Here is a 20,876-nt window from a genome sequence, read left to right as displayed (position 1 = left end):
TATTTTTATCGTGTCAGAGGATTGATAGGAGCATTTTGTTTTGTAAACGAGGCACAGTGTGATGGAGAGTTCACAAAGAAACATTTGTTGAAAGATGAAACGGTACTATATCTGACATCACAAACCATAAGTAAATGATTTAATAATGCTTTGTCTGGAAATGACAGTTTTATTTTGATTATGTTGTCAAAACACATGCAATAGCGAGGGGGCATTGATACCGTTTCCTATGCAATGATGTTAGCCAATCATAACAGTGTCTGATTACTGAGAAGCCTTAAAGCACACGCCCTTTAAAAACAGGTCATTTTAGAGAGGTTCAGAATGAGGGTCGAAAATAATCATTTTTTCACATATTTATTTTTTTTGTGCAAAAAAACGTAATATCATAAGTAAATCTCAAGGAACATATTAAAATACAAAATCCATGTCATGACACCTTTAAGGTATTTTTGTTTGTGTACTCCACTATATATTCCTGTAACCTTTAGGATGATTCTTAAATCATCAATGTTGACAACAGTTGTGCTGCTTAATATTTTTGTGGAAACCGTGATAAATTTTTTCAGGATTCTTTGATAAATAAACAGTTCAAAAAAGTGTTTATTTTGTAGCATTTTTTATAACATTATTAATGTCTTTACTTTCAATTTTGATCAATATAATTTGTCCTTGCAGAACAAAAGTATTAATTTCTTTCGAAAAATAAAAAAATAATAATCTTACAGACCCCAAACTTTTGAACGGTAGTGTATGTATGTTGTTTAATATGAATACATTATATTTTGATCACTCATGTGGCAATAAAAAAAATTTAGCTAGTAAACACCTGATATGCACAACTCTCTTTGTGGAACCAATGGAAAACAAAACAAAAGAAAAAAAATGAGAAGGGGATTAAAAGTGAAATCTTTGAAATGTGTGAGTGTTTGTGCATGTGCATATCTCCACAGTGTGTTTGATTAGCCTGTTCTCTGTTTGTGGAGGATTACTGCTGGCTGACAGGACAGAGAAACACACAACTGAACCATTAATTAAACAGATGCACACGCACACATCTACAACTTCCTGCTGGGGTCCCCACGGCATAAAAAGCCCACTCAAATCATATACTTACTGAAGATGCTTTGACAGTTAAAAGGACAAGTCACCCAAAAAATGAAAGTTATTTATTCACCATTGTTGTTCCAAACTTTTTTTTTTCTTCCATGGAACATTTAGAAGAATATTCTAGCTGTTATAACATATAATATTATAACAGGTTCAGTCTATTCATCGCATAACTATTGTATAGCTTCAGAATACTTAGAATATAGCGCACAATTAATGTAAACTGCTTTTTGGGTGCTTCTTTGTTTTTTTTGTGTGTGTCATCTACTTTTGTTGTATGGAAAACAGCAGCTGTGATTTTCTGCTAAACATCTCGTGTTCCACAGCATTAGGATGAGTTAAGCCCAATTTATACTTCTGTGTCGAACCTACGCCGTAGCCTACGCATAAATGCACACCCTACACCGTAGCCTACACCGTACACCGTAGCCTGACGTGTACCTTTCCAAAAATCTAACAGCGTGTCAATTCTACGCATACCGCAAGGGCTGTGATTGGTCTGCTAGAACCCCTCCTTCCGTATGTACTTGAGTTTTGTGTGTGTTTATGTGCACTTTAATATATTTCAATGTTACACCTTCTTATATAAAATAAAACAAAGCAAAGAACAAGTGTCTTATCATTTATTATACTACATAGCATTATACATCAGTAGTTGTCCGCGACAAACAATGGTATAAATGAAAACTGACGAATAGCCTACGGCGTAAAGGCTACGGCGTAGGTCTGACGCAGAAGTATAAATCAGCCTTAAATGGTGACAGATTCTCATTATTGTGTGAACTATGCCTTTAGATAACTATACATCTTATGTGTTTGATCAGATGTCTGGCTCTGATATTTCAGCAGATAGAGAAAATCAGACATGAGAATATAAGACATCACTCACCGGGCATCATCACTCATGCTGCTGTTATCTATTGGAGCCATGAAATTCATCAGCTTACTGTGAATGTGAAACCTGACAAGAAGTTTGAAAGAATGACAAGTATAAACACAAACAGTCTTGAAAATTGAATTGTGACGTTTCATTGTGAGCACACACAGCCTGACTGAATCTGAACTCATTTACAAACACACAATTAAAGGAGATGTTTGATAAGAGATGAGTTCTGCTGCTAATTCAAAGGAAACAACCCATCTCATTCCAGTAATACCATCAATCTACGCATACATTTGTTTGCTGCTATTTAATAGCAGATGATTTACTGATTTGATTAGATGACGTAACGTTTCTTTTTCTTTTTGGCTTTTAATTATACATCTAAATGTATGTTTTTACAAATTTTTATTTTGACTTTTTTAGTTGTGTAAAAACTAGTAGTAAAAAGTACTTGGGACGAACATGTTTTTATGCATTTAGTTTTAGTTAACTATAATATACTTGCATGAAAGAACTGCAATACTTGTGCTGTAGCATTAAAAACAATACTAATAATTGCTGTAGATATAAGAGAATTTTGCAAAGCATGTCAACAAAAAAATATTTTGTTTAAACGAAAAGCCTGTTTTTCATTAATGAGAATCAACCTGTCTGACAAATTAATGATAATAAATAAATTAAATTAAATTAAATTAAATTAAACTAAATTAAATTAATTTTTCTTTTATTTTTAGGGGGAAATATGACTTGTCATTGACAGGTTTTGTGAGATTCACCTGTATATACTGAACACATCTTGATTCTATTAGGAGAATAACAGCTTACCTGATCTTCCTGCCTTTGCTGGCTTTGGTGTCCACCTTCTTCTTGATTTTACTACGTAGTTTCTGGATGGCAAGCCACTGCCTGGGAGATCAGAGGTTGAGTTATGATGATCAAATGTGAACGACACATGAAACATGTATATACACGCACATACACACACTCACTTTCCCATGGCCACTTGATCATTGGGGTCTGTCGCACTTGTTTTGCGCTCAATAAGCTCTCGAAGTAGCTGTGAAAAAAGGAGAAAGAGATCCCTGACATCACATAACTCTACTACTTTCTTTATAACTACTCAACAGCATCAGCATTGTTGTTGACAAAGTACCTGCACAATAACAATTCATCCTGCCTGTTTTCTTACCTGGTGGTAAAAGTCATCATCATCAAAAATCTCCTCGTCCAGATCTTTAAGGTGTATGTTAGCTTTCAGTGCCAGTTCAGCTGCCTGAAACAACAGAGAGAGAGCTCAACGAGTCTTCTTGCATGATGGGGAATGTTACTTTTAAAAGTAGTTTTACACTCTACAATTAAATCAACACATAAATATATATATATATATATACATACAGTATATATAGCCTACTGAAATGGCTGGGTTGATTAACTAAAAGTGTTTTGCACTGCTATAACGCTATAGCTAATGTGGTTTTCTTACAACTACAGAACAGCAGATTCAATTAAAAGAAAACTGCCTTTTAAAAGCAGAGCAGTGTCTTACCTCTCCCTCTGTGATGCTGCTGTCTATTTCAGGCGTGATGGGCTCTGGCTTCCCCAGAACTCTGTATTCAGACCTGCGCGTCTGTGTACGTCTCACCAGCCTCTCTTTGTCCATTAAAACCTGCTCCACCTGTGTGAGGATGTTCCTGTCAAATGCTCCAAAACCCTGTTTGATGGGAAATACAAAGAGATAGTAAATTAGTGAAGCTATTTACATGTAAAGCAGAGACAGCAGTATCCTACTGCGTGACATTTATAAAAAAAATTAAAATTAAAATAAAAAATAAAAAATATAATATAATATAATATAATATAATATAATATAATAAAGGGCTGTCAGTCGATTAAAATTTTTTATCTAATTAATTACATGGTGTCGATTAATTCATCTGTGAAAATACTCCCAAAAGATTATTTAAAGCTATTTTTGTGTTAAATGATAAAGTATTAAGTAGACATTACAAATAGTAGCTTTAGAAAGAAATATTTGATTTGATTCAACATAAAATGTATTACACGTAAACGTTTAGGCTACAACAGCCTAACATAAATGGGACATAAAAGAAGATAACATCTCAATTTTTTTCGTTCATGCAATGAAAGTCACTGGTAACCAAAACAGCTTTGTTATACCAACCATCTTCAAAATACCTTTTTTTATGTTCCACAAAAGAAAGTAAGTCATTCAGACTGGAGTAATGATGCTGAACATTCAGCTTTAACATCACAGGAATACATTACATTTCAAAATATATTAAAGAAATCAGTTATTAGAAATAACTAGTTTTTTTTTTTTTTTTTTTTTTTTTTTATGAAGTAATACAATAATGCTCAAAATAAGAAACTAATACTGCCAGCAGGTGGCGGTAAATGTCTTTATGAGTCAATTCATTCATTCGAATCATTCAAACAGCTGATTCATTCCGGAATTCAGTAAATGGCTCACTTTTACGAATGGGCTTCTGAATCATTGATTCACCCGATTCGTACAAAACGCGGATTCATTCTGCCGTGCTGCTCGGAGCAACTCCGCTGTGACTTTAGGTAATATTTTTGTTGGCAAAACTGAGCAAAAACAGACAATATTGTGTTTAAAACATAACACATTAACTTCTTATTTACTGAACTGTTGTATAAAAACATTTGCACTCGTGCTATTCGGGACAAACAACACACCTGTGATAGGTATTGCTCTCGCTGCTCGTGTGATATCGCTTATCATGATATAAATATGATACAAACTCATACAGGAGCATTTTTTGCCCCAATATCTTGAATTTTAGGGCATAACTGCATTTGTGGAGTTGTTGACCTGCATCAAATTTGTCAAACAGTCAACTGTATGAAATGTAAGATGATGTACAGGTCTGGGGGCGGGGCTAGTGCGTTAACTGCATTAAAATATTTTAATCGCCTTATTTTTCATAACTAATTAATTAAATGAACGTGTTAATCTGACAGCCCTAAATATAATACAATATAATATAATATAATATAATATAATATAATATAATATAATATAATAATTCGTTTTGGGACACCTGACCATTACACCAACTTGGACTTTAATGACATTGCCTTCTAAATACATAGGCATTGATTTTAAGTTAGACATCCCTTTGCAGCAACAACAGCTTCGACTCTTCTGGGAAGGCTTTCCACAAGATTTTGGAGTGTTTTTTTTTTTTTTTTACCTTTTTGCTCTTGCCTGTTGTGAGTCGCGTCTTGTCGTACCATTTCTGCAGGGTGGCATCACGGTAAGGCAGAAAAGCAGCAAATCGTTTGGCCATAAAGTTGGGATACTCTGCCATTTCCAGTTTTCGTTTGGGGGGTCCATTTCGCACTGCTTCCTGTTCTTCCACTTGGCCATCATCCCCAGTTTCCATATCATCCTCACTGTTAATCTCTTCATTATCTTTAACACTGCTGCATGTGAAAACAGAGATTTAAATAAGGAAATTGAACACTTATCGAGTTTAGACAACTGTCATGAAGAAAGCAATGCAAAAATAATTTCTGATTAATTTCCAAAAAGAATGAGGCAGTATGTCATAAAAATTGGAACTATAGTTAATTTACATTACAAGATATTTAACAATGTATACAGCACAGTTATATAGTACTCCAAAGTAATCTGAAGAATACCATAGAGAGATTTTTGTTAATAATAGTTTTTTTAAGGGATAGTTCACACACAAAGTTAAATTTCTATCAACATTTTAGTAATACAACTTATTTTAAAAGCAGAATTAGGTACCTGCTTGCTCCCCATGTCTTTCCCTGAGAGATGGCTCTGGTTTCAGGGTTTTGGTAGAGCAGCTGATCTTGGAGTTCCAGCAGAGACCTTTGTAGAGCCTTTAGGGCTTTATGACCTACCACACACAGATACGAGCTTATCATACAGCACATGTCGACCACAACATCAATTCAGCACACTTCTGTAAATGCAGGGTCATTACAACTTACCTCCTCTGATCTTAGTCATTCCTGCACTACACTAGTTAAAAACATCAAAACGCACGAAGAAATGAACTCTACAGCCCAAGGCACACAAGCCATCAAACAAGGTACTGATTCCATGGCACAGAAAACAAGCTTAAGTTGAAGTGTGTCATTTTGATTTTAAATGCTGTAAGGGACATGTAGGAGTTGGTCATTTGCGGTTTAGGAGAGGTATGCTATAATTTCTCTAAACTATCAGACTTAAGATTTTCAGCCTTATGATAAAACAAAAATTCCACAGACTTCAATTGGAGGAACCAGTTCCATTTCTACAGACCAAAGTATCATATACTCTCAGAAAAAGGTGCTGTCACTGGGATGGTACCCTCTCAAAAGGTACTAATATGTACTTTTTAGCTTTTGTACCCTAGGGCACAAGCAATCAAAAAAATAAGCACTAAAAACCACTCAAAACATCTTAGCAATTGTATAGCAATGCCCTGGCAACAGCCCAGAAGCCAAGCTTTACCTAGAAAGCATAACTACAAAAACAAAACAAAGCAAAGCAAAACACACACACAAAAAAACAAAGCAAAACAAAACCTTTTTTTTCTGTCAGCAACAGTCAAATTTTACACGGCACCCCTGCTCTCGACAGACGGCACCCCGGTTGGGAAACACTGCCCTAGGGTACCACTCCAGTTTGTACCTTTTTTCTGAGAGTGTAGAGACTAAATGGTCATCTCTTTTGACTTTGGCCAGTAAGCAACTACCCAGAACACCCTAGAAGCCTTGCTCAGAGCCAGAAGAATCCTGATATTAAAACCACACGTGATGTTGGGGCTGGTTGTTGACTGCACAAGAAGATGTGTGGTTTAAACAATGAAAAAGGTAGAAATTTAACTGCATGCTCATATGATTCCTCAATGAACTCAAGAGAAGACACAGCATGGGAGAATTTAAAATAAGTTTCATGCCTTATCCATGTCTGCTTGAGACATCTTTAGGAGAACTCCAGAATATGCATTACCGTTCAAAGTTTGGGGTCAGTAAGATTGAAAAAAATGTCTCGCATGTTCACCAAATACTGTGATTGTTTTACCATGAATGGAAAACAATTTCTAGTTGACTCTAGTCTTCGGTGTCTTCAGAAATCATTCATATACACTTTATGCTCATTTTCATATTATCATCAAAGGTTGTGCTGCTGACTACTTTTGCAGAAACTAACATTCTCAGACAAAGAACAGCATTAATTTGAAATATAATTTTTTGCAACATTTCTCAAGTCTTTACTGACACTTTTGATCAATTTAATGCAACATTGCTGAATAAAAGTATTACTTTCTTTAAAAATATCTTTAAAGTCATCATTTGACTTTATGGACCACAAAATCTTCCAAAACTCTGAGCAATAGAACAACTTTATGGTCAGAAAATATCACGTATTATTCATTGTATTCACTTACTATTTTTTAAAGCTTCAGCATACTCAGTCCCTCCCCTGCTCTTGAACTCTGGGAATGTCTGTGGCTGTGGAAGCTGATTGGCTGTCACAAGAGCTTTCTGCATTTTGATTCGCCTTTCAAGCATCTGGTCCCAAAGAGCTGTGTAGATTTGAAAACAGCATACAGTTGAGTAAAGTTTTTTTGGTAGTTTCTATTTGTTTTATAATAGATTTCCATAAATGTATTCTTGTTATTTATTCGTTTATTTGTTGTAGAACGCACATCTGAATGTGGGCAAATATTCATACCAAGCTGATTTTTCACTGCTTTCCCTTTTTCAACCTCTTCATCAACTTTCTCTTTAGAGAAGGTCCTCAGGGCTGTTTCCTCTTCTTCCTCCTCATCCTCAGAGCCTTCCTCTCTCTCTCCTTCACTGTCAGCTGATTCTTCGTCTTCCTCACTTTCTCCCAGGTCATCCATTCCCTCTGTGAGTTTCATAAAGTCTGTGCCCTTCATTTTAGAGACTAAGCTGGACATCTGTGAGCTATCATCTCCATTAGGATCCTCCTCATCATTGCCTTGTTCTTTTCCATCCTCATCATCATCACCATCTTCATCGTCATCAATATCGTCTTCATCCTCCTCGTCCTCCTCCTCATCATCATCTTTGATGCACTCCATGTACTTGTCCAGCATTCCATTTTCTTCATCATCATCTTCATCATCATCATCATCTGCTGAAAATGTTCATATAGATGTCAGTTAATCAAACCAAGCTTTTAATGCACAGATTACTAGTTAGTTGATTTTTTCAAAAAATTTATACAATGTTGGGTTTTCAAAACATCAGTCCTTTTATTCAACGACTTCTTCATAAATTTTTTTAAACAATCAGACATTGTCACCCCACCTGATCCATCCAACTCTTTCTGTAGATCTTTTCTGGATGTAGCCTTGCCACAATATCGACGATCACCATCAGCCAGAATTACAGAAGAGTGCTTCCGCAGATGGCCAGATAAAGGTTCTTCGTCATCATCATCACCACCTTCATCAAACTTCTCTATGACTTTGGCTTTCGTCTCTGCAGTTCACAAAAATTATGTATTGTTGTTTAGTTAAGCTAAGTACACATGGACATTTACAGTCATACAGTCACATAATCATATCAACAGTTAGTGAAACCAGCATGTAAAATAAAGATTTTGACTATATCACCAGACAATAACTATACATAAACAATGAATAAAATTCATAAAATGCCTTTCACAGTTGTCATAAAAATATACTATAAGTATCAGCAGGCCTTGCTCTAATACACAAGATATTTGTTATAAACTATTGTTCTTATATATATATATATATATATATATACACACACACATATACATATATACACATATACATATGTATGGCGGGTTGAATGCTATATACAGTAACAGAGCTCAACATTAATGCTTGTGTGGGCGACCGGACAACCAATCTGATTAAAACATCTAATTAGGGAAGCACCGAAATTTCAGCAAAAATTATTCTGATTTTATTACATTCGGTGTAAACGGCAATTGACTAAGGTCGCGCCAGTTGAGGCTCACGCAGCCTGTCTGTATGTGAAAACAATCTCGTGGAGAAATTAAAACAACTGCACACAGAAGAAACATAAAAATGTAACGTAGTTTTTATATTTATAACATACAGCCTAGTTAAGCAACATGACACGACCAAGAGAGTGTAGTTTTCCCTGAAAACCACGATTGCTAATTTGACATTTTAAACAAGAGTTAAAACGAGTAGGCCTAGTTAATATACATTTTTGTTCAATATTTTAATTTGAATTTATTTGAAAGGCTACATTGTCAACGTTGACTGTTTTTGCTCGATTTGGTTAATGAAAATAGTTTCAAACAAAGATCACAGCAGTATAGTCGCGCATCTCTGAGCAACACACAGGTGGCTAGAATGATTCGCGTTTTTGAATTTTGAATCATTTGAGTCAATGATTCAGTGGTCCATTCATAAAGACAGGGCCTGCGTCCCGATATGCATACTATACATCCTAAATTCAATGTGATAATAGTAATTTTCAATACTATTTAGGGCAGATAGGGTGGATAGTATGCACATTGGGACGCAGGGAGGCACTTGCTCGGCTGAATGAATCAGCCGTCTGCACGAATCGTTGAAGGGATGCTTCAATGACTCATTAATTAAGACAGTCACTTGCTGCCACCTACTGGCGGTTTACTTTCATAGTAGCTTATCTTTGCATTTTTTTCCAACATTTCATATCTGTATATATAAAAAAAAAAACTATTTTAAAACACCATGTTCACAACATTATTTATGCGGTTATAATTTTGCAGTGTAAATGCATTTGTGCTATATTTCAGCTACACTGAACAGTCTGTGTAAACGCATCTGATTGCCACTCCGGTCACTTTTGTTCTTCTGCAGTGGAAAGATCGGTTTTGTAGATACTGATTTCATTTGATTGGTAACAGCCCAATATTGTCTTATTATACTAAGTGAAACATATTGCGCGATAAGTCGATATATTGATTATTGCGACAGGCCTAGGCATGCCGACATATCGTGCTTACGTTAGAGGTGACAGATTTTCTATTATAATAACGCTAAAATGGTTTGCAACACATTAGATACACGGATATGATTTTAATGTATAATACCTTCATCTTGGTCGTCCTCTGGATCCACAAAGTTTGGTAAAGGATTTAACAAATCCTCGAGCTGCTGTGATATGGTGCAGTGGAAAGATCGGTTTTGTAGATACTGATTTCATTTGATTGGTAACAGCCCAATATTGTCTTATTATACTAAGTGAAACTATTAATAAAATGTAAGAATTTGATATGAAAGATGATGCATGCATTTAATACGGTTAGGGGAAAATGCCCTTTAAATAGGCCAAAAATGACCTGGAAATCAATTAAAATAAATGTTTGTATGCAGTATTAAGTAATATAAAACGTAATGTGTGTGTGTGTGTGTTAGTTTCATGGTACAGTTACGGTATCATATGCTAATACCATGTAACTGAATACCATATTCTGATACTGTACCATAATATTTACAAGAATAACACGGTACTACCACAGCACACAAAATACACATTTATGTACCATTGATATACACGGTACATTCTTTTAGTGAAAGCTTAAAATAAGTTAACGTTAAGTAACTTAAGAAAAAATTCTAACAGAAAATAGCCTATTGTGTGAAAACAAAAGAACATGTATCCTTGTTGTTATTATGGCAATCATAAGTATTACTAGCTTATATTAAATGTCATGAGTTACTGGTCTTAAATAATAAGTGTAAAGTAAAGCTGCTTCTCAGTACAGACAGGCATGCCTAGGCCTGTCACGATAACAACTTTTTGTTGTGCGATATATTGCCCTATAAATAATTGCGATAAGCGATATTATTGTCATTTTAAAGACCATTTTTTTTTTTTTATTATTATTGCAGTTTTTAGAACAAAGAACATATAAGGGCAATAACATTTAAACTGAATGAAAACAAATACTTAAAATAAAAATTAAATAAGAAAAGCAATAAAAAAAATCTCACGTCTGTAAACAAGTACAAATAATTACAAATTATTCAAATAATACATTTAAGGCTTTAAAGTAATTTGCAGTTTTTTGCTTTGTTATTTCTTGTTTCTTTTAACGTATACAGGTATTTCTATTTTGAAATGAGTAAAATTAGGTTTTTTCACTGCCCATTTACATTTGTGAATAAAGAATTTTCCATATATAATGAGTAAATTCACAATATACCAAATTTTGAAGTCAACAGTATACTCATAAAAAAACAAAACATCCTTTTTTTTTTTGTTGCAATTCAATATTAATACTTTAACAAACAAAAACAAAAAAATCACACCATAATTATTTTGTATAAATACAATCATAAAATAAATCGAAAATACTCTAATTTTCCTCTTTATAGAAAACACACTTCAAGTCAGTGTCTTTACAAAACTTTGCAATTACCTGTTTTACAGGATAAATACGATGAACAATCTTGTATGATACTTCTCTAATTTTATTTGTGATACAAAAACGTCTGGAGATCTTAAAGGTTTCTTTCCAGTTGACATCTTGAAATTGTGATCTCCAAAAACCAATGGCTAAAGGAACACTGGAAATTTGGCAAATCGTTCTAAGATAATTATTATTACATTTTTGTTCTTTTATATTTATACCTTCCAGTTTAACACTGAAATCTAAATTTGTTTTTTCGACTATTCAATTCAATTCAATTCAAGTTTATTTGTACAGCGCTTTTCACGATACGAATCATTGCAAAGCAACTTTACAGCAAATTAAGTTTCTACAATATTTTAGACCATATCATTTTCTAATAATTTCCTAAGTTCTTGAAGGAATGGCATTAATTACCATCATATACTCTGACTTGCTGCCTCGCTGCCGTATGAGGCAATGACTTTGCAGGCAGCGTTTTTGCATGAAGGCACCCCATGAAACTGATTTTGGACAGCCTTCTGAGGCAGTGTAACGGTTTAATGATCTGCAACAAAATATAACGAGTTTTTGTGATAACTAAACGAATATTTAATTACTATAATACTGATTTCTCGCTAGAAATAACATCAAAAGTGCAAAAAGTAAGAAGTAAAGCAGAATTTGGATTCGGACGTGCCTTGATGCCTTCCTGCCTTGGAAGTTTTGGGATGCAGCGGTTGTCGTTTAAAATGCTCAGAACACAGTCGATTTCACGTTAAAAAGCTTTAACAACGTGACGAAATGTAAATTAACTTAAGTTGGATTGGATAATTGTTTAGAAGGTGCTCCTAAAATTTTGAACGTGCTCCTAAATTTTTTAAGGTGTTTCTTTAGTATTACAACTATAATACAAGTTAACTTTTAGTATACTGATAGTTTAAGATAGATAGATAGATAGATAGATAGTAAACTGAAATTTATAAAGTCTTCTCTATATTATTATGTCAAAAATCTAACCTGAAATTTGTAGTTTTTATGAACATTGTCTTTTCTTTTTTTACATCATTATTGTTGTATTGTTACATTTTGAGGACCTCGTAACACTGACATTATCAAGTCATCAAATAGAATCAACAAAAACCTCCCTTTTACCATTTTTTGTTTTGCAAGAATGCCTGTGTGTCCTCCCTTGTTCTCCAGACTCTGCTCTGGGTGTTTTTCTTTTTCTTTCTTTCTTTCTTTCTTTCTTTCAGATTTATTACAGATGATAAAATTCCACACTAGGATTATCAGATAACCCTAATCCAGAGACTAATGCATGTAAGTCAATTTCAAGACTAGTGCAAGAAATGCAATTTAAGTATTTGTGCTTCATTTGTCAAGGAATCAACAAAAACCTCCCTTTTACCATTTTTTGTTTTGCAAGAATGCCTGTGTGTCCTCCCTTGTTCTCCAGACTCTGCTCTGGGTGTTTTTCTTTTTCTTTCTTTCTTTCTTTCTTTCTTTCAGATTTATTACAGATGATAAAATTCCACACTGTAGGATTATCAGATAACCCTAATCCAGAGACTAATGCATGTAAGTCCATTTCAAGACTAGTGCAAGAAATGCAATTTAAGTATTTGTGCTTCATTTGTCAACATGTATTTAATTTTATGATTTTGTTTAGTGTATTCTTGGTGCAAAACACAATATCATACAAACTAGTACAGTGAATCACAACTCAAATATAAATTGAATTAATACAAAAGTTTGGTTTCTTGCTTGAAGAAAAGGTTTGTGTCAGTATCAAGAGGGTTTTTTAAAGTCATTGTTGATATTTAAACCCCTGAAGAAATGTAAACAATTGACTGCTCTCTGTCCACTGACTAGGCTATATGAAATCATTTTTAGAAAGTAGACTTTGTCTTATAATTCAAGTCATATTTCATTTCAAATAAAGGGTTTGTCAGTTTTAAGTTTCCCTTTTAAAGGCAAACGCTTTGAGATTTGGTGAAACTCGTAATGGAGACGTAACTCCACCACATGGAGAGCAGAGACAGATTTTGGTGTGAGATGATTTCAAGTCATTATGGCAAAGCCTTAAAAGGCAAAGAGGTCTGAGTCGTCAGATTATGATACACATGTGAACAGACACACCAGGTGTTGTAAATGTAAACATTCTGTTTCAGCTTTTCTTATACTGTCGTTGTCTATAGCACAGCTATAAGGTCTGCAGACCAATATTTGACATTCCACTTTCAAAATACACAAATGGTGCTTAAATAGATAAATACATTAAATAAATAGGTAAACAAGTGAACAAATAAATAGACAATTATGTCAATAAATTAACTAAATATAAATATTGTCGCTAGAAAATCACACATGAACAGTACATATCCACATCTTTGTATCCTGAATTAGTCTGTTGTTTGCTACCAAACTGTCCCCTCGTTCATCTCTGAGGACAGCTGATTGCTGTATCCGTTGCCACTGAGAGAGTTCAGGGATGTGAAGGGTGGAGTGGAGTCACACATGTCAGTGGAGAGACTGTGGATGGAGGTGGGTGCGCTGGGCTCTGGGCTGGGGGAGTCCCCTGGGTGATGCGATATCATCTGGCTGAAGCATTGTGTCTCACTGGAGGGGTGATGTGCTCCGTGATGGTGGTCCATGCTTCCTAGAGGGGTTCCAGCTGGGCCAGAGGAGGGCATGAATCCTAGATCACCTGGAGTCTGGGCTTGGGAGGATGGTGGACCTTGAGGGAAGTAGTCGTAGTTTGATCCTGGGCCATAGTATTCACCTTGATAGTCTGTAACAAAAATGGTGGTCATCAAATGGTCACTCAATGTTATAATTCAAGACTTCCAATTATACCCATAATACAACACATAGGCAAAACACAGTAACTGACCATTTGTCAACTGATATCGGTTCAATCAGTTTTGATGTGTTTACTGTGTTTTGACTTTGTAGAGCAGTATATGGTGAAAAACTGAACATCAATAGGAGTGCTCAATATTTTTTGTGTATTTTATTATTTCTATTAATACAAAAATCAACCTTAAATATTATTTTTTAAATAAATTGTTATTTTATTTTGTATTGTGCAACACATATAAGCTTGTATTCATTTATTTATTTTTTATTTAGTTATTTTGCTTTTTGTAAACATGGAAAGGTCAATTGTGTAATAAATTGTTTTAAATAAAGATGAGGATGATCATATATACAGTATATATTACATTTTGATTGCATATATAAATTATCAGTCTTAAATTCTTTTTTTTAAAAATCGTTTGTTTTAACTTGGACTATGTATGGTATCACAGCATGGACACAATAATGATATAAATTGTTATATACCATTCGGTTGTGATGCATTTTCTAATTTTCTAATCTTTATTCTAATTTTCTAATTAATATTCATGACCATGAACTAACCTCCATAATAAGAGAAATGGCCGTTGGCCATGAGCTCTCCTGGTTCCATGCGGTCGCCCAGCGCTCTCATTCTCCGCGAACTGCGGAAGAACATGTGTCTTCTGGAGCCCAGCGCGCTCAGCTGCTTCATGCGCCTCTCTTTAGAGCGCCGATTCTGAAACCACACCTGCACGACAGAAAATACACAAACGAGACAGGACATTCGTTTACAGATTAATATAGGCCTATACCCCCAAAAGATAATTTAGAACAACGCTGTCGTTTGACAGTACGTGGGAAACCTAAGATCTAAGCAAAAAAAGAAAAAAAAAATCACACGTTTAGTTTTAAGGCGGGCATTTAGATATGCACGTATATCGCTATAATCCACAATAAGTCAAAATAAAAATGCGAAAAAAGGAGTAGCCTAGGCTATTTGGTGTTCATGCCCAAATCACTTGTCATAGGCTATTAGGTGCCACATAATTCTTTCCATGTTTAATAGCATTCGTTAGGTGTTAGCTACTGCCGAAAGACAAACCAACAGTATGGTATATTATGTTATCTGGACTTTTTGTAAGACGTCGGACAATTGCAGGCTATTTGCATCATATTATCCCATCTAGTGGATAGGCCTAATTATACACAACTTTAAATTTATTGTCATTGCAGTCATTATAACTGGGCAATTAATGTAGGCTACTTGTTGTAAGTTTTTCCAAATTTGTTCATTTATTTAATATGAAACGAATAGTTCCGGCTATAAAATCTGATTGGACGAGCCGCGGACGAAGGCCAAATAGCCAACACATAGTCCACACACAAGATGCTGAAATGCAATGCGTAGGCTACAGTTTAAGGTAGCCTAAAGTATAGCCTACTTGAAGAGACAACAGTTTATTTTACTTATTATTTATTTTTAAACATCTGTTTTTCGAAAATGGGTGTTTTATAGGCTAATATTGTTGTGGCCGCGGTTTCATAACAACTATTGGCAACACGGCCGCACGTCAAATGTTTTGCCAAGGCAAATCATGTGTTAACTAAATAAATGAACTGGTTTTATTCAAGTAGCTATAAAATAGACATACATCGGTTACACATATAAAAGCCTATATAGAATTGCCTCTATGCGCAATTATTTGATCACGGGAGTGTTAAGCACCAAGCTAAGCGCCTAATTAGGCCGCCTATAGGCCTACTATTTAGGCCTACTTTTCCTTTTCTTTCTTTTCTTTTTTTTTTTTGTTAGCTACTTGCCTGAATTACTCTCATAGTGAGGCCTGTCTCTTGTGCCAGCTGCTCTCGTATGTGTCTGGTAGGTTTGGGGGTGGCGGCGAAAGCATCTTTCAGAGTCTCCAGCTGCTTGGCTTTGATAGTAGTCCGCGGCCCGCGACGTTTGCCACCCAGATTCTGCTCGTCGTTTTCATTGTTGCAGACCTCCTTGTCCGACATTTGTCCAGTCTCAGAGTCTTTATAGTCGTCCTGTGGATCTTGAGATTCTGGAGATAAGCTCGGGTCACTGCACGTAGTAACTGTTAAAAGCACAGCCGTTAAAAAAGCTGTCAAAACGCTTTGTGCCACACATTCGAAGACAACACGTAATCAGATACTGAAATAACAACAGAGTCTAGCATTGTAAAAAATTACATAGCCTACATAATCAGTAGAACTTGAGAAAAATAGCAATATTTATCTCGTAGACTACAGGGCTTCAATCCCCAAAATTACTCACTTGACAGAAGGTTTGTGTCTTTTCCGATGCTGTTATTCATGTAATCCTCCTTGCAGACAAATTTATATTCATCTAGAATGTACAGTTCTTCGCCAGTGGAAAGCTGTTTATTGCACATGACGCAGGTGAAACAGTTCAGGTGAAAGACTTTGCTTCGCGCTTTCCGAACTAGATCACTGGGCGAGATTCCCTGCGCGCAGCCTCCACATTTAGTGCCATAACGTCTGCAGAGAATTAAAACAAAGTCAAACAGACACCTAAATGTTATAGTTTTTTGTTATAGTCTTTTCACGAAAAGTAGGTGTACAAATAGTTATTTTGTTAATCTCTATTTTTTTGTATTTAATTCTTAATTAAACAGTAAGCATATTTTATGCATAGCTACAGGTCTAAACATCAATTTACAGTAAAAAAACAACAACAACAAAAAAACTGACAGTTGTGGCTGCCAGAACCTTGTCATTAAAATACTGTGACGGTAACTTTACATGTCCTATTCTATATAATATTCATGTATTAACCTATTTGAGTTATTAAAAAATGTATGCTGCATATACTGTAAAATTAACTGATAACAACACAGTGGTGCAACTGAAAACCTTTATCAAAATTTTACCTCTCCAACAACTGGTAAATAATAAAGAGCACAATAATATAAGAGAAAAGCACCAGGGTAACACACACAACTTAAATATTGCAACAAAAATTAACTAAGCAACATGCAATGTAAAACATTCCAATGCATAAAACAGATAACAAAAACAAGAAGATACTGTTTGTTAAGATACAAATGTGATGGTTCGTGCAGGGAATTCTGGGAACGACCTGTAAACCATAAGGATTTTATCAATGTTTTGCTGTATTGTTACGTTTGCCTAACGAATTATCTTTGTAATTTTTAAAATGGTTCATACTTTTACATTTAAAACATTTTACAATATTTTACAGACAAATTGCACAGTGTTCTTTATAATATCATTATTTACCCTGGTAATTTAAATTAAACAATTAACATGCACTTTGTTTGTTTGACTTTTTCTGTTAAAATTGCTAACATTTTATAATCATGCTTTTTCCACCCATGAAGATGCATGGACTACTGTAGTCTACAGAATTATTCTATTCTTTCAGAGTTGCTGATATGTTCAGCATTGTTTTGACAGAATGCATAACAGAATATATTTAATATTTAACAGAATATCCTCTTGCAAACTTCGCAAGCGACAATATACATTCTTTTGTCTCTGGGCGTGCATGTAAATGCAGTTCACTGAAATGGTTATCAAATGCGTGTTGACTGGATGTCTGTGGCTTTCCTCTCGAGCTCATTCATTATTCAAATCCACTTATCGCATCTTTGCTCGAGCTTTTGCAAACAAACGCATGTGCTAAGAAAGACTTGAGGCGAGGCAGGGCACACATCCGTCAGGTGCTGGTGCAAATCTCATCCCCTGCCTGTCTGACACTCATACCTTGTAAACAAAGAGAACTGTTTTAGTCTGTCACCTAACAAGTTGTCTAGAATTCGGGAGGTTGTAAATGTAAAATGTAATGCGCTCCAGTTGTATCGTTTTTTTTGTGTGTGTATTTATTATTATAGCTATGCTGTGTTTATATAGGGTTTACATAAATGTGTTTTTAACGAATTCATTTTTATTACTATTATTTTTTACATACATAGCATAAGTGGGAAAAAATCTAGTTCAAGACTCTTTTAATACAGAAAGGTCCGTATAGCCGCATTGCAAGAGCTAAAAATGTCCTTTGATGCTTTCTTCGATTCAAATGCTCACCTGAAAAAGTCGTTTTTGCAGTAGAGTCGTCCTTCTCTTGAAAAGCATCTATCAGTTAAATTGCATTTACAGTCACAACATTGCACGCATTTGGCATGCCAGGCTCTATCCAAGACGCTGAGCAGAAATCTGTCCAGAATAGGCCTCTCGCATCCAGCACAGTGGACCATATTTTGTGACTCCAGTCACCACGTTGCCGTCCTTGGTGAGAGGCAAAAATCTGCTTGTCTTGTGCCAAAAGTTAGAGAACACTACGCGGTCCTTGATCCAAGTAAACAAAAGTCATCAAAAGGGCAGGCAGCATTGGATATAGCCTAATACAGCATCCCAAATTTTGCCTTACAGCGCAGAAACGGACAAGTGTCAGCTCCTCTTCAGACGATTAAACATACGTTGATGCTTTATCATTAAGATGAATAAAAACAAACTTTAGCGGAAGTGTTAGTTCAATCTCATGGAATGGTTACTTATTGTATAGGCTATTTAAATCGATACATGCGCGCGGAATCTCCAATGCTCCCAACGCTTGGGAAAAAAATGCGTTTAATTCGTTTTACAAAAAGTTAAAATCAACTATTTCAAAGCATATCACATATATCCCTGGTCATTAGCATGTATTTTCCAGTTGCATCTCGCTTTGCTTCAGTCGCTGGCATGCGTTTGGATGCTGCCGAGAGACCTTATTCCCTGCGATGTGACGTCATGTTGGAACAGAACCAATCAGATTACAGAATTTAGGTGAACACACTTTCCCCTGCAATTTCTGCTGTCTACAGTCCATTTGGAAACAACACATTAAGTATTTTCAAAGCAAACTTGAATGTTGACTAATTACATTTCGAAATGGTGTGGAGGAGAATGTATAAAACTATTTTGACCGCGGAGAAATTTTAATGCATAGTAGGCCTAATGTGCCTGTTTTTCGTTATCGATAAATTAGTTCATTGTTTTAGAAATAATAATTCATAATTAGTTCTACTTATGACACGTAAGACAATCTGACGGAATGCAAGACTTGGATATGAGTAATGCAAATTTGACGTGTTCTTGGCGACATACTTAGCCTAATTTTTTTCAATGAACTTGTAAATCACTATCTAATTCTCTGATTATTGAAGCTTGTTTACAAATTCTAAGCAAACCTAAGGCCATTGGAAGCACAATTGAATAGTACATGCTATTTGTTATATATTTTTTATTATTATTATTATTATTATTATTAATGCAAAATAAAATAAAGAGGAAAGAAAAGAAAATATGCTTTTCAAATTTTACATGTTCACTTAGGCCTATTGCTGTTATATTGTTTGGCAAAATTATTCTAACTACATCAAATATATTTATATAGGCTATTATACATTTTGTCTATAGGTTAATAAGCTATATCATACACTCTAAAAAATGCTGGGTTGTTTCAACCCAACTCTGGGTCACATATGGACTAACCCAACCGTTTTTTTTTTGTTTTTTTTACCTTAAATTTTTAACCCAAAAGTTGGGTTAGTCCATATTTGACCCAAAGTTGGGTTGAAACAACCCAGCATTTTTTAGAGTGTATGCTATATAGGCTATTGAACAGTCACTGTCATTTCGTTTTGTCAGCTACATCCAGTAGACTAAATCCTATTAACACAGGGTCATTAATGAAATCGAGGCTGTTTGAAATATTTTCGTTAAGCGGGTGTGTGAATTCAGCCATAGTGATCCAGAAATTATGCACAATTAGAAAAAAAACACGACCTGGACAGCCATGTGGGAAAAGAGGGACACGGCAGTTTCCAGCTCAGATTAATGTTCCTCTACGATTGTTCTTCAGTACGGGTGAGAGGGCAAGGATCACTAATGATTATAATATAAAGTCTCCGGCTGCTGGGAGATATTATCAGCGCGCGGGGAGCCATCAGAGGAGCTGCAGCGAGAGATACGCAGACAGCGAACAAGCCTCATGCCTGTATGCTACAGATATCATTAGCCGTGGGATTCGATCCTCAACAATGCAGTGAGAGAATGTATTATTACGAATTTACTGTTTAATCAAATGTGCGTGGTTTTTGCGATAGCCAATCTTACAGAAAAAAAACAAAAAACATAATCATTCAAAACGTGACAGATTTAAGGTAAACCTCTAAATCTATCGAAACACTACCATCCATAAAAAATAAAGGTTCCAATGGGTTTGCGCGTTTCTATTCTTGGAAAACAATTATTTCAGCATTACACTCTTCAAAATAAAGATTCCAAAAGGGGTTTTTCACAGAGATGCCATAGAAGAACCATGCGGTTTTGGTTCCCCAAAGAACCTTTCAGTGAACAGTTCTTAAAATAATTTTTTTTTTCTAATGTAAAGAACATTTTAATAATCTAAATAACCTTTTTCCACTGAACCTTTTGTGGAATTAAGGGTTCCATGGAAGGTAAAGGTTCTTTGTGGAACCATGCCAATAAAGAACCTTTATTTTTAAGAGTGTAAAGTACGGAGCCCCTAAAGGGACATGGTGGTGGGAAAAAAATTCGGGGTGGGAGGAA

The 20,876-nt window shown here is 35.1% G+C and overlaps 2 protein-coding genes across 2 annotated transcripts; both read right to left on the bottom strand.

Moving 5' to 3' along the window:
- Positions 1-1,976: 1,976 nt before the first annotated feature.
- On the bottom strand, positions 1,977-10,493 carry LOC107728204 (protein AATF-like). The gene is made up of 12 exons (XM_016538300.1): positions 10,476-10,493; positions 10,116-10,218; positions 8,339-8,512; positions 7,737-8,165; positions 7,450-7,587; positions 5,796-5,910; positions 5,233-5,464; positions 3,540-3,704; positions 3,183-3,266; positions 2,983-3,050; positions 2,819-2,899; positions 1,977-2,071 (listed from the first exon to the last, which is right to left on the bottom strand). The coding sequence occupies exons 1-12, from the start codon at positions 10,491-10,493 to the stop codon at positions 1,996-1,998; spliced, it is 1,683 nt and encodes a 560-aa protein (XP_016393786.1). The 3' UTR covers positions 1,977-1,995.
- A 3,344-nt stretch (positions 10,494-13,837) lies between these two features.
- Positions 13,838-18,520, bottom strand: LOC107728209 (LIM/homeobox protein Lhx1-like). Its single transcript, XM_016538304.1, has 5 exons — positions 18,351-18,520; positions 16,558-16,781; positions 16,083-16,357; positions 14,844-15,009; positions 13,838-14,211 (listed from the first exon to the last, which is right to left on the bottom strand). The coding sequence occupies exons 1-5, from the start codon at positions 18,518-18,520 to the stop codon at positions 13,838-13,840; spliced, it is 1,209 nt and encodes a 402-aa protein (XP_016393790.1).
- Positions 18,521-20,876: the final 2,356 nt, after the last annotated feature.

Source organism: Sinocyclocheilus rhinocerous, unplaced genomic scaffold (genome assembly GCF_001515625.1).
Source record: "Sinocyclocheilus rhinocerous isolate Xijiao unplaced genomic scaffold, SAMN03320098_v1.1 scaffold847, whole genome shotgun sequence".
Lineage (NCBI taxonomy): Eukaryota > Metazoa > Chordata > Actinopteri > Cypriniformes > Cyprinidae > Sinocyclocheilus > Sinocyclocheilus rhinocerous.
This window is presented reverse-complemented; position numbering and strand designations above follow the sequence as displayed.